The 20,654-nt window shown below is 40.3% G+C and overlaps 1 protein-coding gene across 2 annotated transcripts in view; it reads right to left on the bottom strand.

Annotated features, from left to right (window-relative positions):
* FNTA (farnesyltransferase, CAAX box, subunit alpha) overlaps positions 1 to 20,253 on the bottom strand; it is a 30,487-nt gene extending 10,234 nt beyond the window's left edge. Inside the window, exons 1-4 of one of the 2 annotated variants that reach the window (XM_027122952.1) lie at positions 20,035 to 20,253; positions 17,965 to 18,050; positions 9,968 to 10,082; positions 156 to 260 (exon numbers count right to left, since the gene is read on the bottom strand). In XM_027122952.1, the coding sequence (XP_026978753.1) occupies positions 156 to 260; positions 9,968 to 10,082; positions 17,965 to 18,050; positions 20,035 to 20,210 (482 nt within the window). In that variant the 5' untranslated portion in view covers positions 20,211 to 20,253. The remainder of the gene's footprint in view (positions 1 to 155; positions 261 to 9,967; positions 10,083 to 17,964; positions 18,051 to 20,034) is intronic. The other variant, XM_027122953.1, reaches the window with a different exon arrangement.
* Between the last annotated feature and the right edge of the window lie 401 nt (positions 20,254 to 20,654).

Here is a 20,654-nt window from a genome sequence, read left to right as displayed (position 1 = left end):
TCTCAGGTACTCCCAACAACACTGTTAAGCCTGGTGACATTAGCTCCAATGCAAGCACTGTAATCATAAAGAAAAAAACAATTCCCTATGGTTTCGTCACCCATTGGCAGGTACTATTAGCATAGTGACTTATTTCCTTCCTATTTTCATCTTACCAAACTTGATAGTTTTTGGGCTGTTCCTCAATTATTGCCGTGATGTAGTTCATTTCCTCATGTAGATCCTTTTGAAGTGACTTTAAGAGAACTCTCCGAAAATGCCTACAGCAAACATCAAGCATCCAAAGTCTCATTACTCCACATAAATTGCCCAGCCACAGTATCAAATGAAGTCACAAGACAACAACATAGACACATTTTTGGTAGGTATTCTATATAACCAGTAATTTAGCAACTTAACTGCTTGTCGTTGTCCAAACTCATACAACTATGTGATGAACGGAAGAATCAGGCATTTTGAAGCAAAATAGTGAAACGCAGCAAATGTGAGACAGAAGAAAAGACAACCAACAAATGATTATTTCCAGGTAATACTCTGGTTACTAGTGTTCTATTACACAAGAATCAAAAACATCTCTTTCCCCATATGGTATAACCTGTTCATTTAGATACATTACTCATATAATAAATTAATTTCATTACAAACATTATATTTTATTTTTAGAACCACCCTAAAAATGTTACTTATAAATGAAACAAGTTTCTCTTTAGTTTTTTCACAGGTGAAGTCAAACCATTAAAAAAAACCTTTTCCCTAAAGACATGATTAGTTCTAGTCTATTTTCACTTCAAAATTTCAAAATATTCCAACTCAATATATAATGAGACAAAAAACTACTTTATTTTTTTATTTTCTTTTTTTTAATACATCTTTATTGGAGCATAATTGCTTCACAATACTATGTTCGTTTCTGCTGTATAACAAAGCGAATCAGCCGTATGTATACATATATCCTCATATCCCCTCCTTCGTGAGCCTCCCTCCACCCTCCCCATCCCACCCCTCTAGGTGGTCTCAAAGCACCAAGCTGATCTCCCTGTGCTATGCTGCTGCTTCCCACTAGCTATCTATTTTACATTTGGTAGTGTACATGTCGACGTTACTCTCACTTTGCCCCAGTTTCCCGACCACCCCGTGTCCTCAAGTCCATTTCTATGTTTACGATTTTATTCCTGCCCTGCCACTAGGTTCAGCAGTACCAATTTTTTTTGATTCCATATATATGTGTTAGCATACGGTATTTGTTTTTCTCTTTCTGACTTACTTCACTTTGTATGACAGACTCTAGGTCTGTCCACCTCACTAAAAATAATTCAATTTCGTTTCTTTTTATGGCTGAGTAATATTGCATTGTATATATGTGCCACATCTTCTTTATCCATTCATCTGTCGATGAACATTTAGGTTGCTTCCATGTCGTGGCTATTCTAAATAGTGCTGCAATGAACATTGTGGTACATGTCTCTTTTTGAATTATGGTTTTCTCAGGGTATATGTCCAATAGTGGGATTGTTGGATCACACGGTAGTTCTATTTTTAGTTTTTTAAGGAACCTCTATACTGTTCTCCATAGTGGTTGTATCAATTTACCTTCCCACTAACAGTGCAGGAGGGTTCCCTTTCACCACACCCTTTCCAGCATTTACTGTTTCTAGATTTTTTGATAATGGCCATTCTTACTGGTGTGAGGTGATACCTCACTGTAGTTTTGATTTGTACTTTGCTAATAATTAGTGATGTTGAGCATCTTTTCATGTGCCTCTTGGCCATCTGTACGTCTTCTTTGGGGAAATGTCTATTTAAGTCTTCCACGCATTTTTTTTTTTTTTTTTTTTTTTTGCGGTACGCGGGTCTGTCACTGTTGTGGCCTCTCCCCTTGCAGAGCACAGGCTCCGGATGCGCAGGCTCAGTGGCCATGGCTCACGGGCCCAGCTGCTCTGCGGCATGTGGGATCTTCCCGGACCGGGGCACGAACCCGTGTCCCCTGCATTAGCAGGTGGACCCTCGACCACTGCGCCACCAGGGAAGCCCTTCCACACATTTTTTAATTGGGTTGTTTGTTTTTCGATATTGAGCTCCATGAGCTGTTTGTATATTTTGGAGATTAATCCTTTGTCCATTGTTTAATTTGCAAATATTTTCTTCCATTCTGAGGGCTGTCTTTTCGTCTTGATTAGGTTTCCTTTGCTGTGCAAAAGCTTTTAACTTTAATTAGGTCCCATTTGTTTATTTTTGTTTTTATCTTCATTACTTTTAGGAGGTGGGACAAAAAAGATCTTGCTGTGTTTTATGTCAAAGAGTGTTTTTCCTATGTTTTCCTCTAAGAGTTTTATAGTGTCTGGTCTTACATTTAGGTCTTTAATCCATTTTGAGTTTATTTTTGTGTATGGTGTTAGGGAGTGTTCTGATTTCATTCTTTTACATGTAGCTGTCCAGTTTTCACAGCACCACTTATTGAAGAGGCTGTCTTTTCTCCATTGTATGTTCTTGCCTCCTTTGTCATAGATTAGGTGACTATATGTGCATGGGTTTATCTCTGGCCTTTATATCCTGTTCCATTGATCTATATTTCTGTTTTTGTGCCAGTACCATACTGTCTTGATTACTCTAGCTTTGTAGTATAGTTTGAAGTCAGGGAGCTTGATTCTTACAGCTCTGTTTTTCTTTCTCAAGATTGCTTTGGCTATTCGGGGTCTTTTGTGTTTCCATACAAATAGTAAACTTTTTTGCACTAATTCTGTAAAGAATGCCATTGATAGTTTGAAAGGGATTGCACTGAATCTGTAGATTGCTTTGGGTAGTATAGCCATTTTCACAATATTGATTCTTCCAATCCAAGAACATGGTATATTTCTCCATCTGTTCACATCATCTTTGATTTCTTTCATCAGTGCTTTATAGTTTTCTGAGTAGAAGTATTTTGCCCCCTTAGGTAGGTTTATTCCTAGGTATTTTATTCTTTTTGTTGCAATGGTAAATGGGATTGTTTCCAGAAAATGGGTTTGCCCATTTTCTGGAGAGTTTTTGTAAATGGGTGTTGAATTTTGTCAAAAGCTTTTTCTGCATCGATTGAGATGATCATATACTTTTTTATTCTTTAATTTGTTAATATGGTGTATCCCATTGATTGATCTGCGTATACTGAAGAACCCTTGCATCCCTGGGATAAATCCCACTAGATCATGGTGTATGATCCTTTTAATATGTTGTTGGATCCTGTTTGTTAGTATTTTGTTGAGGATTTTTGTGGCTATGTTCGTCAGTGATATTGGTCCATAATTTTCTTTTTTTGTGATATCTTTTTCTGGTTTTGGTATCAGGGTGATGATGGTGGCTTCGCAGAATGAATTTGCGAGTGTTCCTCCCTCTATAATTTTTTGGAAGAGTTTGAGAAGGATGGGTGTTAGCTCTTCTCTAAATGTTTGATACAATTCACCTGTGAAGCCATCTGGCCCTGGACTTTTGTTTGTTGGAAGATTTTTAATTACAGTTTCAATTTCATTACTTGCAGTAGGTCTGTTTATATTTTCTAATTCTTCCTAGTTCTTTCTTGGAAAATTGTACCTTTCCAAGAATTTGTCCATTTCTTCATGGTTGTCCATTTTTCTGGCATATAGTTGTTTGTAGTAGTCTCTTATAATCCTTTGTATTTCTGTGGTGTCCGTTGTGATTTCTTCTTTTTCGTTTCTAATTTTATTGATTTGCATCCCCTCCCTTTTTTTCTTGGTGAGTCTGGCTAAGGGTCTATCAATTTTGTTTATCTTCTCAAAGAACTAACTTTTAGTTTTACTGATCTTTGCTATAGTTTTCTTCATTCCTATTTCATTTATTTCTGCTCTGATATTTATGATTTCTTTCCTTCTACTGACTTTGGGTTTTCTTTGTTCTTCTTTCTCTACTTCCTTTAGGTGTAGGGTTAGATTGTTTGAGACTTTTCTTGTTTCTTGAGGTGAGATTGAATTGCTATAAACTTCCCTCTTAGAACTGCTTTTGCTGCATCCCATAGGTTTTCGGTTTGTTTCTGTTGTCATTTGTTTCTATGTATTTTTTTATTTCTTCTTTGATTTCTTCAGTGATCTCTTGGTTATTTAGTAGTGCACTGTTTAGCCTCCATGTATTTGTGTTTTTTACAGTCTTTTTCCTATAACTGATTTCCAATCTCATAACATTGTGGTCAGAAAAGATGCTTGATATGCTTTCAATTTTCTTAAATTTTCCAAGGCTTGATTTGTGACCCATGATGTGATCTATCCTGGAGAATGTTCTGTGTGCACCTGAAAAAAAAGTGTATTCTGCCACTTTTGGGTGCAATGTTCTATAAATATCAATTAAATCTATCTGGTCTATTGTGTCATTTAACGCTTGTGTTTCTTTATTTTCTGTTTGGATGATCTGTCCATTGGTAAGTGGGTTGTTAAAGTCCCCTATTATTATTGTGTTACTGTCGATTTCTCCTTTCCTGGTTGTTAGCATTTGCCTTATGTACTGAGGTGCTCCTATGTTGGGTGCATAAACATTTATAATTGTTATATCTTCTTCTTGGATTAATCCCTTGATCATTATGTAGTGTCCTTCCTTATGTCTTGTAACAGTCTTTATTTTCAAGTCTATTTTATCTGATATGAGTATTGCTACTGCAGCTTTCTTTTGATTTCCATTTGCATGCAATATGTTTTTCCATCCCCTCACTTTCCACCTGTACGTGTCCCTACATCTGAAGTGCGTCTCTTGTAGACAGCATATATATGGATCTTGTTTTTGTATCTATTCAGCCAGTCTGTGTCTCTTGGTTGGGGCATTTAATCCATTTACATTCAAGGTTATTATCGATATGTATATTCCTAGTACCATTTTCTTAATTGTTTTGGGTTTGTTTTTGTAGGTCTTTTTCTTCTCTTGTGTTTCCCGCCTAGAGAAGTTTCTTTAGCATTTGTTGTAAAGCTGGTTTTGTGGTGCTGAATTCTCTTAGCTTTTGCTTGTCTGAAAAGCTTTTAATTTCTCCATCAAAACTGAATAAGATCATTGCTGGACAGAGCAGTCTTGGTTGTAGGTTTTTGTCTTTCATCACTTCAAGTATACCTTGCCACTCCCTTCTGGCTTGCAGAGTTTGTGCTGAAAAATCAGCTGTTAACCTTTTGGGGATTCCATTGTATGTTATTTTTTGTTTTTCCCTTGCTGCTTTTAATATTTTTTCTTTGTATTTAATTTTTGTTAGTTTTAGTATGTCTTGGTGTTTCTCCTAGGGTTTATCCTGTACGGGACTCTCTGTGTTTCCTGGACTTAGGTGACTATTTCCTTTCCCACGTTAGGGAAGTTTTCCACTATAATCTCTTCAAATATTTTCTCAGACCACTTCTTTTACTCTTCTTCTTCTGGGACCCCTATAATTTGAATGTTGGTGTGTTTAGTGTCGTCCCAGAGCTATCTGAGATTGTCTTCAATTCTTTTCATTCTTTTTTCTTTATTCTGTTCCTCGGCAGTTATTTCCACCATTTTATCTTCCAGCTCACTTATTCGTTCTTCTGCCTCAGTTATTCTATTATTGATTCCTTCTAGTGTATTTTTCATTTCAGTTGTGTTGTTCATCTCTGTTTCTTTGTTCTTTAGTTCTTCTAGATCTTTGTTAAACATTTCTTGTATTTTCTCAATCAGTGCCTCCATTTTATTTCCGAGATTCTGAATCATCTTTACTATCATTACTGTGAATTTTTTTTCAGGTAGATTGCCTATTTCCTCTTCATTTTTTGGTCTTATGTTTTTAACTTGCTCCTTCATCTGTGATATATATTTAGCAGTCTCATTTTTTTTTTTTTGATGGTGGGATTGTGCTCCTGTCTTACTTGTTCTTTGGCCTGAGGCGTCCAACACTGGAGTTTGTTGGCTGTTGGGTAGGGCTGGGTCTTGGTGCCAAGATGAGGACTGCTGGGAGACCTCACTGCGATGAATATTCCCTGGGGTCTGAGGTGCTCTGTTAGTCCAGTGGTTCAAACTCGGAACTCCTACCACAGGAGCTTCAGTCCTACCCCTGGCTCAAGCACCAAGATTTTGAAAGCTGCGCAGAGCAGCAAAAAAATAAATAAATAAATAAGAAGAAGAAGAAAGAGTAAAAAATAAAATTAGACTAGGAAACTAACAGGTATGTTAGAAAGAGTATAAAAATAAAAATATAGATGAAACAACCGTAAGGTAAAACAGAATCACAATAGTAAACAAGAGCAGAAGGGAAAAAAACAACAAGAGCAGAAGGAAGAAAAAAAAAAGGTAGAAAAGGCCTTGGCTGTGGAGGGTGGGGCCTAAGCAAGGGTGAGGTTTGGGCAGTGGGTGGGGCCTATGCATAGGACTCACACAGCTGGAAAAGGCCCTGGGGGTGTGGGGGTGGGGGGGGTGGGGCTTAGGCTCAATGGAACAGAAGGGGCCCAGGCCTGCCTCTGGTCTCAGAGGACGGGGGACCCGGCCTGGGAGCCCAGCTGGCTTCCTGGGCCCAAGTGGGCGGGGCAAACGCCCTCTGCTCCTCTCCTGCTCCTGCCGTCCTGGAGGGCCCCTCCTGCTGCCTCTCCTCCTCTCCCCCAGCCTCCCTCCTATGCCTCCAGGACCCACGCATCCTGGAGGGGGCTTTGAAGGGCGGGAGACCCGGCCTGGGAGCCCAGCAGGCTTCCCAGGCTCAAGTGAGTAGGGCAAATGCTGGGCACTCTGCCCGCTCCAATCCGAGCCCCCGAGGGTCCCTCCAGGCATAGGAACCCCTCCCCTCTCAGCCACCCCTCAGGGGTGCTGGTCCTGTCTGGTCTCCACTTCTCCTCCCTGCTCAGTCCCCCCACGTCCTACCAGTTCACTTGGGGGTTCCTCCCATCTCCTTGGGCTTCGAGGTCCCCCACCAGTGTCTGGCAAGCGCCCTAGTTGTGGGGAGACGCCAACTCTGTGTCTTCCCATACCGCCATCTTGACTCCAACCCCCCAAAAAACTACTTTAAAAGTTATCTCTTAAAATGAAATGCTAAATAGAGGAAATGACAGTATTCCTCTATTATAATTAGTTTAAAGAAAATAAGGCTTCACAGAGCACATACACATACAGGCAGCCTGGTTCATACGGGTAATTTCAGGTATACTGCTTTTAAGAAAACAGCAAATAAACTTAGGAAATTTTAAATGCATTCTAAGTTGCTCTGAGCTGTGTACAGTCAGGAATTTCTTACAAGCTAAAAATGTGCATATTAGAGACATAAAGTGATGGAAGATCACCCTAACAGCTCTAGATAATCCTACTAAAATGACAGTAAAGAAATAAAAAGTGTATAAATCCACAAGGATGAGGGGATACCACAGCAATTGGAAGAGGTCAACAAAACGATGGAAAATGGTAAGCTGATAAGTTTTGACTGACTTAGAAAACCAGAAAGTGCTAAAAACCTGTCAACTGAGGAAGAAAGGTTCAGAAATCAGATGTATCAGGTATTTCCGAAACTGGAAGTCAAGGGTGGGGCTGAAAACATTTTAAAATGTAGACAGAGTCCTCAGCAGCCAAGATCCTTCCCCCAACCCTGAGCAGAGAGGTGACAACATCTCCCAACCTGGGTGTGTGTGTGTCTGTCTGTCTGTCTTTTTCTTCCTCACACAGAGCTCCTAAAACCCTTGTAAATTCCTGAGTGATAAGAGCACTCGGGCATCCCTTCTACTGAGGTGATTCTGGTTGGGCTCCTGGATGGCTCCTGGTCACCAGAAAGACCAAGCCTTGATTAGAAACTTGGAATGTTCAGCCCCACCTCCCATCTTCCAGACAGGAGAGAAGGGCTGGAAATGGAGTTAATAATCGATCGTGTCCACGTGAGGAAGCCACCATTAAATCCCAACAGTAGGGGATTTAGAGAGCTTCCAGGTGGGTGAACACATCCATGTACCAGGAGGGTGATGCACCTCAACCCCACAGGAACAGAAGCTCCTGTGCTCGGGACCCTCCCAGATGTCACCCTATGCACCTTTTCATCTGGCTGTGCATCTCTGTGTTTTATCATATCATTTAATAAACTGGTAAACATAAGTAAGTGTTTCACTGAGTTCTGTGAGCTGCTCTAGCAAATCAGTTGAACCCAAGGAGGGAATTGTGGAACCTCTGATTTATGGCCCACCAGTCAGAAGCACAGGATGTGTGACTGACATTGGGGTGGGGCAGGCTTGTGGGACCGAGCCCTTAACCTGTGGGATCTGACGTTACCTCCAGGTAGACAGTGTTAGAATTGAGTTAAACTGTAGGACACCCAGGTGGTGTCACAGGGCACTGCCTGGTAGGGGAAAAATCCCACACACATTCGGTGACTAGAAGCGCCAGAAGTGAAGTGTTTTGTGGAAGTAAAGAAAACACATAGGAGAAGGAGGACTAGGGTTTTCTTAAAAAGCCTGGGCAGCAGACAAGTGGCTTTATTTTCTGGAAAAATCCAAAGCAGAAAGAAATACCAGACACAGCAGAAGGCAGGGTGAAGTAAAGGCTGGAAACAAGGAAATTTAACGCTGATACACTGAACAGCTGAGATGCCCCCCACCCCTGTCTTCCCCTGCCAGAACTGACCCCCAGAACTGTGGCAGCCAAATGTACATTCTTCAGACAGCTCTTCTTCAGAGAAACAAAGTAGTCAAGAGAAAAGACCCAGAAATACTGACATGTGAAGACGTCAAACAAAGCAGCCATGCCTCCACACTAACTTCACGGTAAACCCCTCTCGGTGACAAGTCCTGCAACACGCAGGGATGCCAAATCATTTTCCTGCTTCCACTGTAAGTATGAAAGGAGAGCCAAGAATTTACCATTCATTTGAGAAAAATGTTTACATTAAAGAGACCAAAACAAATAAACAGAAAAATGAAAACATATCCCACCCATGAAATAAACAAGATGCTATTAAATAAGAATACTCAGAGAAGATAAAAAGAGCTCTTGTAAATTAAAAATGAGTGCAGATAGAAGAGTTAGAAGATAAAGCTGAAAAAATCTCAAAAGTAAATAAAAACAGATAAAAGTAAGAAAAGACAACCTCAGAAGTACAACATGCAACTAAAAGGCATTCCAGAGAGAGCCAACAGAGGAAAGAGAGAAGACATTATCAAAAGAACATAAAAAAAAAAAAAATTTCCCAAAGCTAAAGAAAAGGTTAAAACGAAGGAATGGGAATCTTCTCAATAGAGGCTGAAAGAAACAGAAAGACAGTTTTAAAAATCTAACGGAGAATGATTTCCAATCTAGAATTCTATCACTAAAGCTCGAAGAGACTGAAGACACTTTTAAATTTACGAAACCTCAGTAACAATTTCCATCACAGCCTTCTAAGAGTTTTCTTCTATTCAAGGATCTGGTCTATAAAATGAGAGTAAAGCAGGAAAGAGAAAGATGTGGGATCTAGGAAACAGGGACCCGACACAGGAAAGAGCTATGGACCAGACACACGGTGACCAAGTCCTTGGAGAAGAAAGGAAGGAACTGAAGGGTTACCTGCTGTGCTCAACAGTAACGCGACATTCTACATGAGCAGAGGGTCGGGGAGACAGATAACTTGTTGGTAAAAAGAGAACAAAACTAAATAAAAAAGCCAATCTGTTAAAGGAAATATAAATATATGATGAAATGTGGGTCTGCATGAACCATGAACTGATTACTGTGATGGAGACAGTATAGGAGACTGAACTCTGTATCTTCCATAGCAGGAGTAATGTCTAAAGTGAAAAAATAAAAAATAATCAAGCATATGATTTAGAATATAGAGGTGATTTTAAGGAAAAACACCTAGGAATTGTTGCCTCCGGGGAGTGGGACTCTGTAATGAGAAGGAATAGAGCAGAGATTGCTATTTTTCATTCAGTCCCTGACTTTTAAACTCATATGTGGATAGTTATTTTGATAAAAATTATCGTTAAGAAAAAAGTCATCCAAACTAAAACCTGCGACATTCAGACAGGGAATATTAACGAGGTATCTTACTTACCACACTGTGTAATTGGCTGCATTTAACTCGATAGCATCTCTGGTTAGTTTAAAAGCTCGTTCACTTCTCTCGTCACGCTGCAGGACAGCCCGGAAATAATCATAAACATCCTGAACTAGAAACAGAGCATACAACTGCATTAGGATGGTCTTTCTTGTTTAAAACAACCACTATAGTACAAAATGTTGTTTTACTCTATGAGGAAGATACTTTATCGTATGTATACGATTTATAACAATACGCAAAAGAAAGAAAATCCATGACTATGACTGCCACCCTGATAACTTGTGTCACAGTCAGGATGCACGTACGGGGGTTGATGCCTGACTCCAGATCCCCCAGAGACCTCATGCATTAAAGAAAAATTAAGAGTGCATATATCCAAATATATTCACTTAGCTCTTTTTCTCACATTTGATTTTGATCAGTTTTTTTTAACTGAAAAAGTAATATACACAATGATAGAAAACTCAAACAGTACAAAAAGGTTCATGCTAAGTTTCCATTCCACTAAATTCCCAGTTCTTCTCCCCAGAAGCAACTGTGGAGTGATTCTAATGTATCCTTCCAAATATATCCTATGCACACAAAAGTATATGTTCTAATTCCATCTTCTCATTTTTTTTTTTTTTTTTTAATACAAATGAGATCACATCCCATTCTAATGTCCTGGGCCTTGCTTTTTTCACTCATACATTATTCAAGGTCGTATAAACTAGTAAATATCTCTATGGAAAACCACTTGGTAATATCTATTAAAAATTAAAAACTGGGGACTTCTCTGGTGGTGCAGTCGTTAAGAATCCGCCTGCCAATGCAGGGGACACGGGTTCGAGCCCTGGTCTGGGAAGATCCCACATGCTGCAGAGCAACTAAGCACGTGTGCCACAACTACTGAGCCTGAGCTCAAGAGTCTGCACGTCACAACTACTGAAGCCTGCATGCCTAGAGCCTGCAAGCCACAACTACTGAGCCCGTAAGCCACAACTTACTGAAGCCCACAGGCCTAGAGCCCGGGCTCCACAACAAGAGAAGCCACCGCAATGAGAAGCCCATGCACCGCAACGAAGAGTAGCCCCTGCTCGCCACAACTAGAGAAAGCCCGTGCACAGCAACAAAGACCCAACACAGCCAAAAATAAAGTGTTTCTCTAAAAAAATAAATAAATAAATAAAAACTGACTACTCATTGACCTAACAATTCCAGTTCCAGTAAGTTTTCTTACAAATATACTCCTGTATGTGCCCAAAGCATCCAAGGAAATTTACATAAGAAATAAAGAAATGAAGACTGGAAACAACTGAAATTTCCATGAGTAAAGAATGGGTTAGGTCCATCACAGTACACCCATACAACAAAATCCTATGCAGCTATTAGTAACGAGGCTGGTCTGTTATGTACTGAAATGGAACAACTGCTAAGACAGGTTGTTGAGTGAAAAACATAAAGTGCAGAGCAGCAGCTATTCGTTTAGTTAAAAATATATGCTTATTTATGAACATACGAGTTTGAGGAACAAGATGAGAAGATGACATAATTTTCAACCACATTCCCCATTACAAAGTTTACTACATTTTTCAAACAGTTGCACAGCATTTCGTTGTATGGGCACTATACCTAACTCGTCCCCTATAAATGAATGTTTAAATTGTTTTCATTCTTTCACTGGCCTATCATGGTATGTTTCTGCACACACGTGCAAATTCTGTACATCTGTAGGATGAATTCCTACAAGTGGAATTACTGGATCAAGGTTATGTGCACTGTTGATGCTGACAGACAGTGCCAAATTAACCTCTCAAAAAAGGTCTGTTCAATATATAGTCCCTCCAAGAATGTATGAATACACCGATTTTTTTCCACATCCTCACTGACAGAGTATCAAAACTTCTGATCTTTGCCAATCTCTTAACTGAAGGAACTTAGACCTTTACAAATATTAACCTATTTTACTCTCATTTCCACAAGAGAAACAGGCTTAAGAGAGATTAACAAGTTCACATGGCCCAGTGTACTTTGGAGACAGAAGTTAAACCCCAATCTAGTCTGACACCAAAGCACACACTGCTAATCACGATGCTCATTTCACTGCAGCTGAACTGCCTTCACATCACAGCACAGATTAACATAGAGAACAGACTAAGGCCCTAAACAGACTACTAAAAAACCCAGGTGTTAAATACTCCTCAATACTTGTTTTTCCACAATTAAAAATCTATGTGGACATGCTATGCTATTTTTCTTTTTTTTTAAATTTTTATTTATTATTTATTTGGCTGCGTCAGGTCTTAGTTGCAGCATGTGGGATTTCATTGCGGCATGCGGGATCTTTTGTTGCAGTGCACGGGCTCTTCGTTGTGGTGCGTGGGCCTCTAATTGTGGTGTGTGGTCTCCAGAGCGCATGGGCTCAGTAGTTGCAGTGCGCAGGCTCTCTAGTTGTGGCGCACAGGCTCCAGAACATGCGGGCTCAGTAGTTGTGGCGTGTGGGCTCCAGAGTGCAAGGGCTTGGTAGCTGTGGAGCACGGGCTCAGTAGCTGTGGCGCATGGGCTTAGTTGCCCCACGGCACGTGGGTATGTTCCCTGACCAGGGATCGAACCTGCATCCCCTGCATCGGAAGGTAGATTCTTAACCACTGGACCACCAGGAAAGTCCTGCTATTTTTCTTATAGCATATAATTTTCCAGTTACTGACAGGGTTCACAAACTTTTAGGAGGTCAATATGCATGAATACAATGTCAATATATCCTGATTTGCCTAACCATTCTGCTACTACTGGTTGTTTTCAATTTTGTTTTATAAAAATCACTACTTTAAGCATCCAATGACCTTTCATTAAAAAATTTTAAAAATTAAATATACAATACACACATGTATTTATGTGTGTGCATGCAAGCACACATGGGTATGTATACAGTTTCATTAGACTACAACCCCAAAAAAGAAATTATCAGAGGAGAGCATGAATAATTATAGCTCTTTCTGAACATACAAAGGTCATCTACTCCTAAATACTATCTTTAAAATGCTGAATTTAATTTATACCGGAGTAAAATTTAGAAACAATATAAATGGTAAATAACTATGGAATATTATGTGGTTATTAAGAACCAAGCTCCCAAATACTTTAAAATATGTAACAAAATGCTTATAACATGTTAACTCTATATACAATGTATAAGCACATTATTTTATATTCATACATGTACACATACATAGTATAAACCTAACTCTGTGGAAACATATTTTCCGAGGAGTGGAAGGCTATACACCAAATGTTAACAGTGGTTAGTTCTGGATGATTATACTCTTCTTTTGATGTTAACATCTTCAAATTTTTCTTCAATGAGCATGTGTTACTTTAAAAAATATTTTTTTTTGGCTGCACTGGGTCTCCGCTGTGGCGTGTGGGCTTTCTCTAGTTGAGGCGAGCAGGGCCTACTCTTCGTTGTGGTGCACAGACTTCTCACTGCGGTGACTTCTCCTGTTGCGGAGCACGGGCTCTAGGCCTGTGGGCTTCAGTAGTTGTGGCACATGGGCTTAGTTGCTCTGTGGCATGTGGGATCTTCCCAGACCAGGGCTTGAACCCATGTCCCCTGCATTGGCAAGGTGGATTCTTTTTTTTTTTTTTTTTTTGCGGTACGCAGGCCTCTCACTGTTGCGGGCTCTCCCGTTGCGGAGCACAGGCTCCGGACGCGCAGGCCCAGCGGCCATGGCTCACGGGCCTAGCCGCTCCGTGGCATGTGGGATCCTCCCGGACCGGGGCACGAACCCGCGTCCCCTGCATCAGCAGGCGGACTCTCAACCACTGCGCCACCAGGGCAGCCCGGCAAGGTGGATTCTTAACCACTGCGCCACCAGGGAAGTCCTCCAAAATATTTTTAATTAAAAAGAAATACATGTTCCGGGAGTCAGCCTGGAGGGCGCGGAACACCATGCGCCCGCTTGGCCGCGCCATCCGGGTGGGGACGTGCACGGCCCTGGTCCCCCAGCCAGCCTGCCTGGGACTGGGGCGCAGCCCAGTGGCTCCCCGCCCGCTCCTCTCTCCTCACGCAGCCCCTCCGTACGATCCCTGGCGTGAGGCGGCCGAGCTGAGGCGCTGAGAGAAAAGGGAAATTGCAAAGCTCATCTACAACCAGATCGACAGCATATTTTTTTTAGGACTCAAGAATCAACATTGGGCTATTTCCTAAGATTAAACCATGAAAGCCCACTTGGAGGCTGCACAGCCATCTGCACACTTGTACCTGAAAAATGGACTTTTTTCATCGGGGAGATCTCGTTCTTCAGCTAAATCATCAGAAGTGGTGAGAAGAAAAGATCCCTACCCGACCAAACTCCTCCAGACAAATTAAATCAGTCCAGCGAGGAATGGAGCTGTACAGATCATTGGCCAGATGACCATCTTCTGCTTGCACCGCCACTGAGCCATCCCTCTAGGACTGCCACCTACATGCAGGTTGCACCCAGTGCAAGGCATGCAGCTAAGGCAGGGAATGGGAGCTGAAATCCTACCCCATTCACCAAGCCGAGTTTATTGGTGCATGGCCGTGTCTGCCCAGACGATGTGGCTCCTTTTTCAAATTTTCGCCAACGCACCCTGTATGGGCTAGTGGCATGTCTGACCACCCCACTCCCATAACCCAGTCCTACCCGGAATTCTATTCCTTACCTCAGATGGATTCAAGATTTTCATGAACAAGTTAGGTTTCTTCCAAAAGATGAAATATTTGACCCAAATTGAAATTAATTTCATAGGTAAAGCTCAAAATATTACCATAGATGTGAATTATGTATGTATTTATGTATACATGTATATACAGTTATATAGATACATATGTCTATGTATCAGAAGTTGGCACAACTTAAATTTGGTAAATGTTTAATATAAAACTATTTTGAGTATTCAAAAAAAAAAAAAAAAGAAAAGAAAGAAATACATGCTCTTTGTAAACACTGCAAACAATATAAAAGTACATGCAGTCTCCCATATCCAGTGCTACTCCCCAGTGCACTGGATCTGTATCACTGGTAATGGCTGTTACCAGTTGATATGTCTCTCCAGACATTTTTCTAAGCAAATAAATGTAATCTTGCTCTTGTTTTTTAATGAAGTTGGCATAACACTTTCATTCTGCTTTTCATTTTGGCATTTCCCCCTCAGTGATATGTTCTTCCATGCCTTTGTATACACATCTACATCATTCTTGTTTCACTTTTCCATACAGTGGGCCTGGCCTAATTTACATGTCAATGCTATTTTTTTGCAGAACAGATTTCTATAAGTGGGACTAGGATACTCAGTCTTAGGGCTATATGACCCTATATAATTTAGGGTCATAAATAAATTTGGGATTATATAAATAGAATTTTATATTCATTAGATTTTTTTGATATTGAAAGTCTGTTAATTAAAAATTACAAATTTAATATACTGTCATACTCAAAGTGTCTAAAACTTATGTGCCTTTTTTTCACTCAACACTGTTTCTGCGATCTGTCCCTATTATAACAGATCTAGATCCTCTTATTGGTTATATAGCATACAATTGTATGACAATGACACATTTATCTATTCTCCAAAACACGAATATATAGCTGGTTTCCAATATTTTGTTCTTCCAAAAAATGCTGTGAATTGTGATAGCTATCACACACAGTGCTTACTATGAGTCAGCCACTGTTCTCTTATTTCATGTGTATACCTCACTCACTCTATAAAGTAGTTACTACTATTGTCCTCATTTTACACAGAAGAAGACAGAGATAATGAGAGGTTAAATAACTTGTCCAAGGTTACAGAGTCAGTAAAGTGGTGCAGTTAGAATCTGAACTAGGTGGTCTGGCTCTGAAGTGTGTGCTCTCAGCCTTCTAGTACATGTCTTCTGATGCCATAAGCCAGAGTGAACCCAGAATGTATCATGCGAAGCAGCATTTCAAGGTTGTAAGATATGAGCATTTTCTAGTTTTACTAAATATACACGCAATAGTGCTTTCTAAAATGGCTAAACATATGAAAACTACCATCTGAAAAGCATGGATCTGTTCATATGTCTCAATATCTGATATCATAAAACAGTTTAAAATTATCTTTCATTCCTAATGATAATGGATTGTCCCCCTATTTAATGGCTAACAAAATTTTTTCTTCTATGAACTACAAGTTCATACCCTTTGTTTATTTTTTGATTAGTTTCCCTGTTTCTTTAACCTTTCGTAGGAATTCCTTATAAGGTTCTGAATATCGATCCTCTGTTTATACATCTTCTCCTACACTGCTGTTTGCTTTTTAACTTATTCATGGTGTCTTCTGTTGCACAAATTTAAAATTCTGATATAATCATTTATCAATTTTTGATCAATGGGTCATTATTTCTCTCTTTTCCTTTGTGGTTTGTAATAATGATATTTATTTATTTATTTACTTACTTACTTACTTACTTACTTATTTATTTATTTATTTATTTATTTATTTTTGCGGTACGCGGGCCTCTCAGTGTTGTGGCCTCTCCCGTTGCGGAGCACAGGCTCCGGATGCGCAGGCTCAGCAGCCACGGCTCACGGGCCCAGCCGCTCCGCGACATGTGGGATCTTCCCGGACCGGGGCAAGAACCCGTGTCCCCTGCATTGGCAGGCAGACTCCCAACCACTGCGCCACCAGGTAAGCCCCTAATGATATATTTAAGAATTAAAAATGTTGATTTTTTTTTTTTACCCTGAAAAAAAAGGTTTTATTATTTTTAACTGAAAGAGAAATGAATGACTGTGTCAGTTTTCAAAAGGTACCTTATGAATCTGGAAAAGTTGTGGTTTTCATTTCTCAGATCACTAGTGAGGTTAACATCTCTTCATAGATATTTCTATTTCTTCTAGTGAATTATCTCTTCACATATAATATCTCTCACCAGTTTGGAAGTTTTGCAGGTTCATGCAGTTTTACCTTCTGATCTTTTCCTCAATCAATTCGGAGTTTTACATCTTGCCTAATAATTCCTTCTTTACCCTAAGAATGAAAGATTATTCTATTTGCTTTAGTATGTTTACAGTTTTGCTTTAGGACTTTAATTCATCTGTAATTTATTTTCATGTAAGATATGAGATAGGGATACAATTCTGTTTATATTCAAATCCACAGACAACTGTTACAAAACCATTACTTGATTAATCCATCTTTTTCATACAGATATGAAATGTCCTTTTTATCAAATATTGAGGTCCCACCTATACTGATGACCTATTTTTAGTTTCTTTATTAATCTATTTATTTCTGCACCAGTTCCAGATGTTAATTATTAAGTTTAGTAGTACACTTCATATTTGATAAGGCAAACCCTCACACTATTATTCTTTCTTTACATTCTTGACATTATCTCATAATCAGAAAAAATAATAATCGCTCTTTGTAAAAGAGGAATGATCTTGGATAACAGAGCCTTAACTGAAAGAAATATATACATAAAACGACAAAACTTGCATTCCATTTTGTTTACCCTTTCCTAGAAGAACAACTAACAATTAACATTTGCATGGCCTTCAATTTACAAAGCATTTCACATTCATTATGAAAGAATACTTTGTCAAAGAAAATAATCCACTCACTATCAGTAATATATTCCAGCTGAGCCTAACATTTCACAGCTAAAATATATTTCAAAATGCTCATGTTTCAACAACCAAAGTTTATTCTAAATAAAACAGTAAATCATTTCTGTTGTATCTCATGTGCAGATTAAACACTAAATGAAACGCACAATCACACAGTGGTTACTATGTATTATAATGTAACATTCATTATTTAAACTTAAAATATGTCCACTCTTTGGACAAAATAAAACTTTTAATCATGAAAATAAATTACAAAACCCCACAAGATTAGCTTAAGTCACTTAGATCTTTATTAGACAAAAATCTGTCATCTATCTAGTCACATAGTTGTGAATTTCAACTTTGCTACTAAGTTTGACTTACAGACCTTTCCCTAATAAAAAATAAACTTACATTTTTCACTATAGATGATCTGGACCACTGGATTGGGGCCATCATTCTGCGGCACTGGATCTATATCAGCCCATTCTGCTCTGTCCCTGAAAATACATATATTTTTCAGTGATTATATTCAAGCGTGTAAGGAAAAGAAAAAATCTGATGTTTTTTTAAAAAGGCAACAATTACACTTTAACTTACAAATAATGTAACCATGGTTGGATTCTTCAAGACCAAGTGTTGCCACTTTGTTTTACATATTAAACTTTTAAGTAAAAGAAAAATAAAATGAATAATTTTCCAATTAAAGTTAATAAGTCAATAGTTTTCAAATTTAAAGTTTTTACATAAATGCAAAAGCAGGTTTTTGTAGCAAGTACACAATAGTTTTAAATTAGAAATCAATCTAATTCATTGGTCTAATAAGGCTCTTTGGAATCAACCAACAGTTTAAAAAAATTTGAATAACAATTTTTTATTTGAATACTCTGAATAACTAGAAAGTGATATTTAAAAGTAAAAGTAATCTATCATTTTTGTACACTGAGAGGTGGTCCAGGTGGTCAGTAGAGTCTGGAATCTGTGGAACACTGGCTCTACCACTTAACTAGCTGTGTGACCCTGAGGAAGTTACTTAACCTCTCTGGGCCTCAATTTCTTCATTTATAAAATGAAAATGATACTATTACCAACCAACCTTAGAAGGCTACTTGGAGGTTTAAGTGAGATAATATGCTAAGCTCTTAAAATATGCATAATAGTAAGCATATAATACATAGTATTATACTATATATACACTATTATACTATATATACCCTAACACACACAGTTAGCATATACAATATTATACAGGAAATACACTAAATGTACTATATAGTATTACTGTATGCTTAAATATCTATGCTATATGTTATAAATGTAGCATATAATAAATGCATATAGTAAGTATTCAATGAATACTACTTCTCATTATCAATGCTAAAATAAATTACAGTGGCAACACTGGGTGCCTATAGACACTGCTGTGTAAACTGCTCAGTGTGACCAAATTTTCGTTAACCACTCTTTTACTTACATTCTTTTCCTATTACCCATTTTTCAGTTCTCTGTACTCATCAGCTATTGACAGCAAAAATTCTGTGGTATCTAGACAAATCCTAAAATTGTGCCCATTATACAAGGAGAAATCCAGGGGAAACAATTACTCGAGGTGTGAGACCTATATGGGGAGTGGCATGAGAATGGTACCGCTGTCCTTTAGGCACAGGGAAATAGGACACAGTCAAGGGAAGAACCCGAGTATTTCACAGTTCAGAGAGGAGGTCTGAGGGCTATGGGGCCACCTCAACCAACTGAAATCACTAACACTGTAAACTCCAAGAACGAAATGTGCATAGTGGCTTTCACTCAATTCATAAACAACCTACGCAAATCAGTCATCTAATGGGTTTACCTAGAACTACAGAAGAAAAAATAAGACATGAGAAAAGTAAGGACTTCTCAGTCGTCTCTGCAGGTTCAAAATGCAGCTGGGGAACCAGCATGACCAATAGAAAGCAAAGAACTAACGGGGACGGGACTGGGTGGTGGCAAAAATGGAGAGGAAAGGTGAGAAAGTTACAGCAGTACCCGACACTGCACATAGCTTGCACTAAGCACGAGGCGACGAGGGGATGCGTAACGGAGTTGAATTCTCATAGTCTCATCCTTACAGCCAAACTCGGTGCCTGGCTGACGCTGGGCGCTAGAAACACTGAATGAAAACGTCCCGGTCCCTAAAGATCTTACGCTAGCTCTCTCCGTTTCCGCAGAACAAACCACGGGAAGCCCCGTTTCTAAAGCGAGCCAATCTGGACCTTCTTTGCGGTCCGACTGCACCCAAGCCCTTTGGCATTCGGACTACAGCAGGCCAGCGCTGTGGGTTCCGGAACCTCCACCGCCCAGAACGGTGACAGCGCGGGCCCCACCCCGCCGCTCCCGGCCGCCGGACGGCGAGGACGCGCTAGCTTCTGCCGCAGCCGCGCCCCGTGCAGCGCCGCGCGCGGGGGAGGGCCTCCCGCCCCGCGACCATGCCGTGGGCGTTACCTGTACAGGACATAGGTTGGCGAGTCCAGGCTCAGGAACCCGTCGTCCATAGGGGACGCCGCCGCCTCTTCTTGCGGCAGCTGGGGCGGAGGGGGATGCGGCTGGGGCGGCGGCGGCTCCGGCTGACCTGGCTCCCCGCCCTGCGCAGCCTCCCCGACGCCGTCGGCGGCCGCCATCTCTCCTCGGCTCCCAGCGGAGGAGGTGCCGGAGGCCCCGCCCCTGCCCCGCCCCTCTCACGGCTACTTCCGGTTTTTCCGCTCCTACCATAGAGACGCGGGCCGGAATGCCCAGCGCCCGCGCCTGCACCCTGGCCTGGCCGTCCCTGTTGGGCGCGGTTCTGCACTTCGGGCTGCATCACGCCACCTGAGGCACCAGGTTTCCCACTCGTCTTGTCCGCAGGCCTGTCCGAAGGCTTGTAGCTGGTGCTTCGGAACGTACTAGTGTTGTTAGTTGTTAGTGTCGGCGGGAGAAGCTTGGGAGCCCTGGATAAGCAGCTGGCGCCCGTGCTCCGCGTTAGCCATCCAAGGGCATTTACGCTCCTTGCACACATTTTTTTTTTTTTTTCTTTTGGATGCTGAGTTTATACCGCAGAATTTCAGTAATCCAGGATTTTAGTCTTT

This window comes from Aethalodelphis obliquidens, unplaced genomic scaffold (genome assembly GCF_003676395.1).
Source record: "Aethalodelphis obliquidens isolate GAN/ISIS:26980383/991018 unplaced genomic scaffold, ASM367639v1 scaffold25, whole genome shotgun sequence".
In the NCBI taxonomy this organism is placed as follows: Eukaryota; Metazoa; Chordata; class Mammalia; order Artiodactyla; family Delphinidae; genus Aethalodelphis; species Aethalodelphis obliquidens.
Note: the sequence above shows the minus strand (reverse complement) of the source record. Positions and strands in the feature narration are given on the sequence as shown.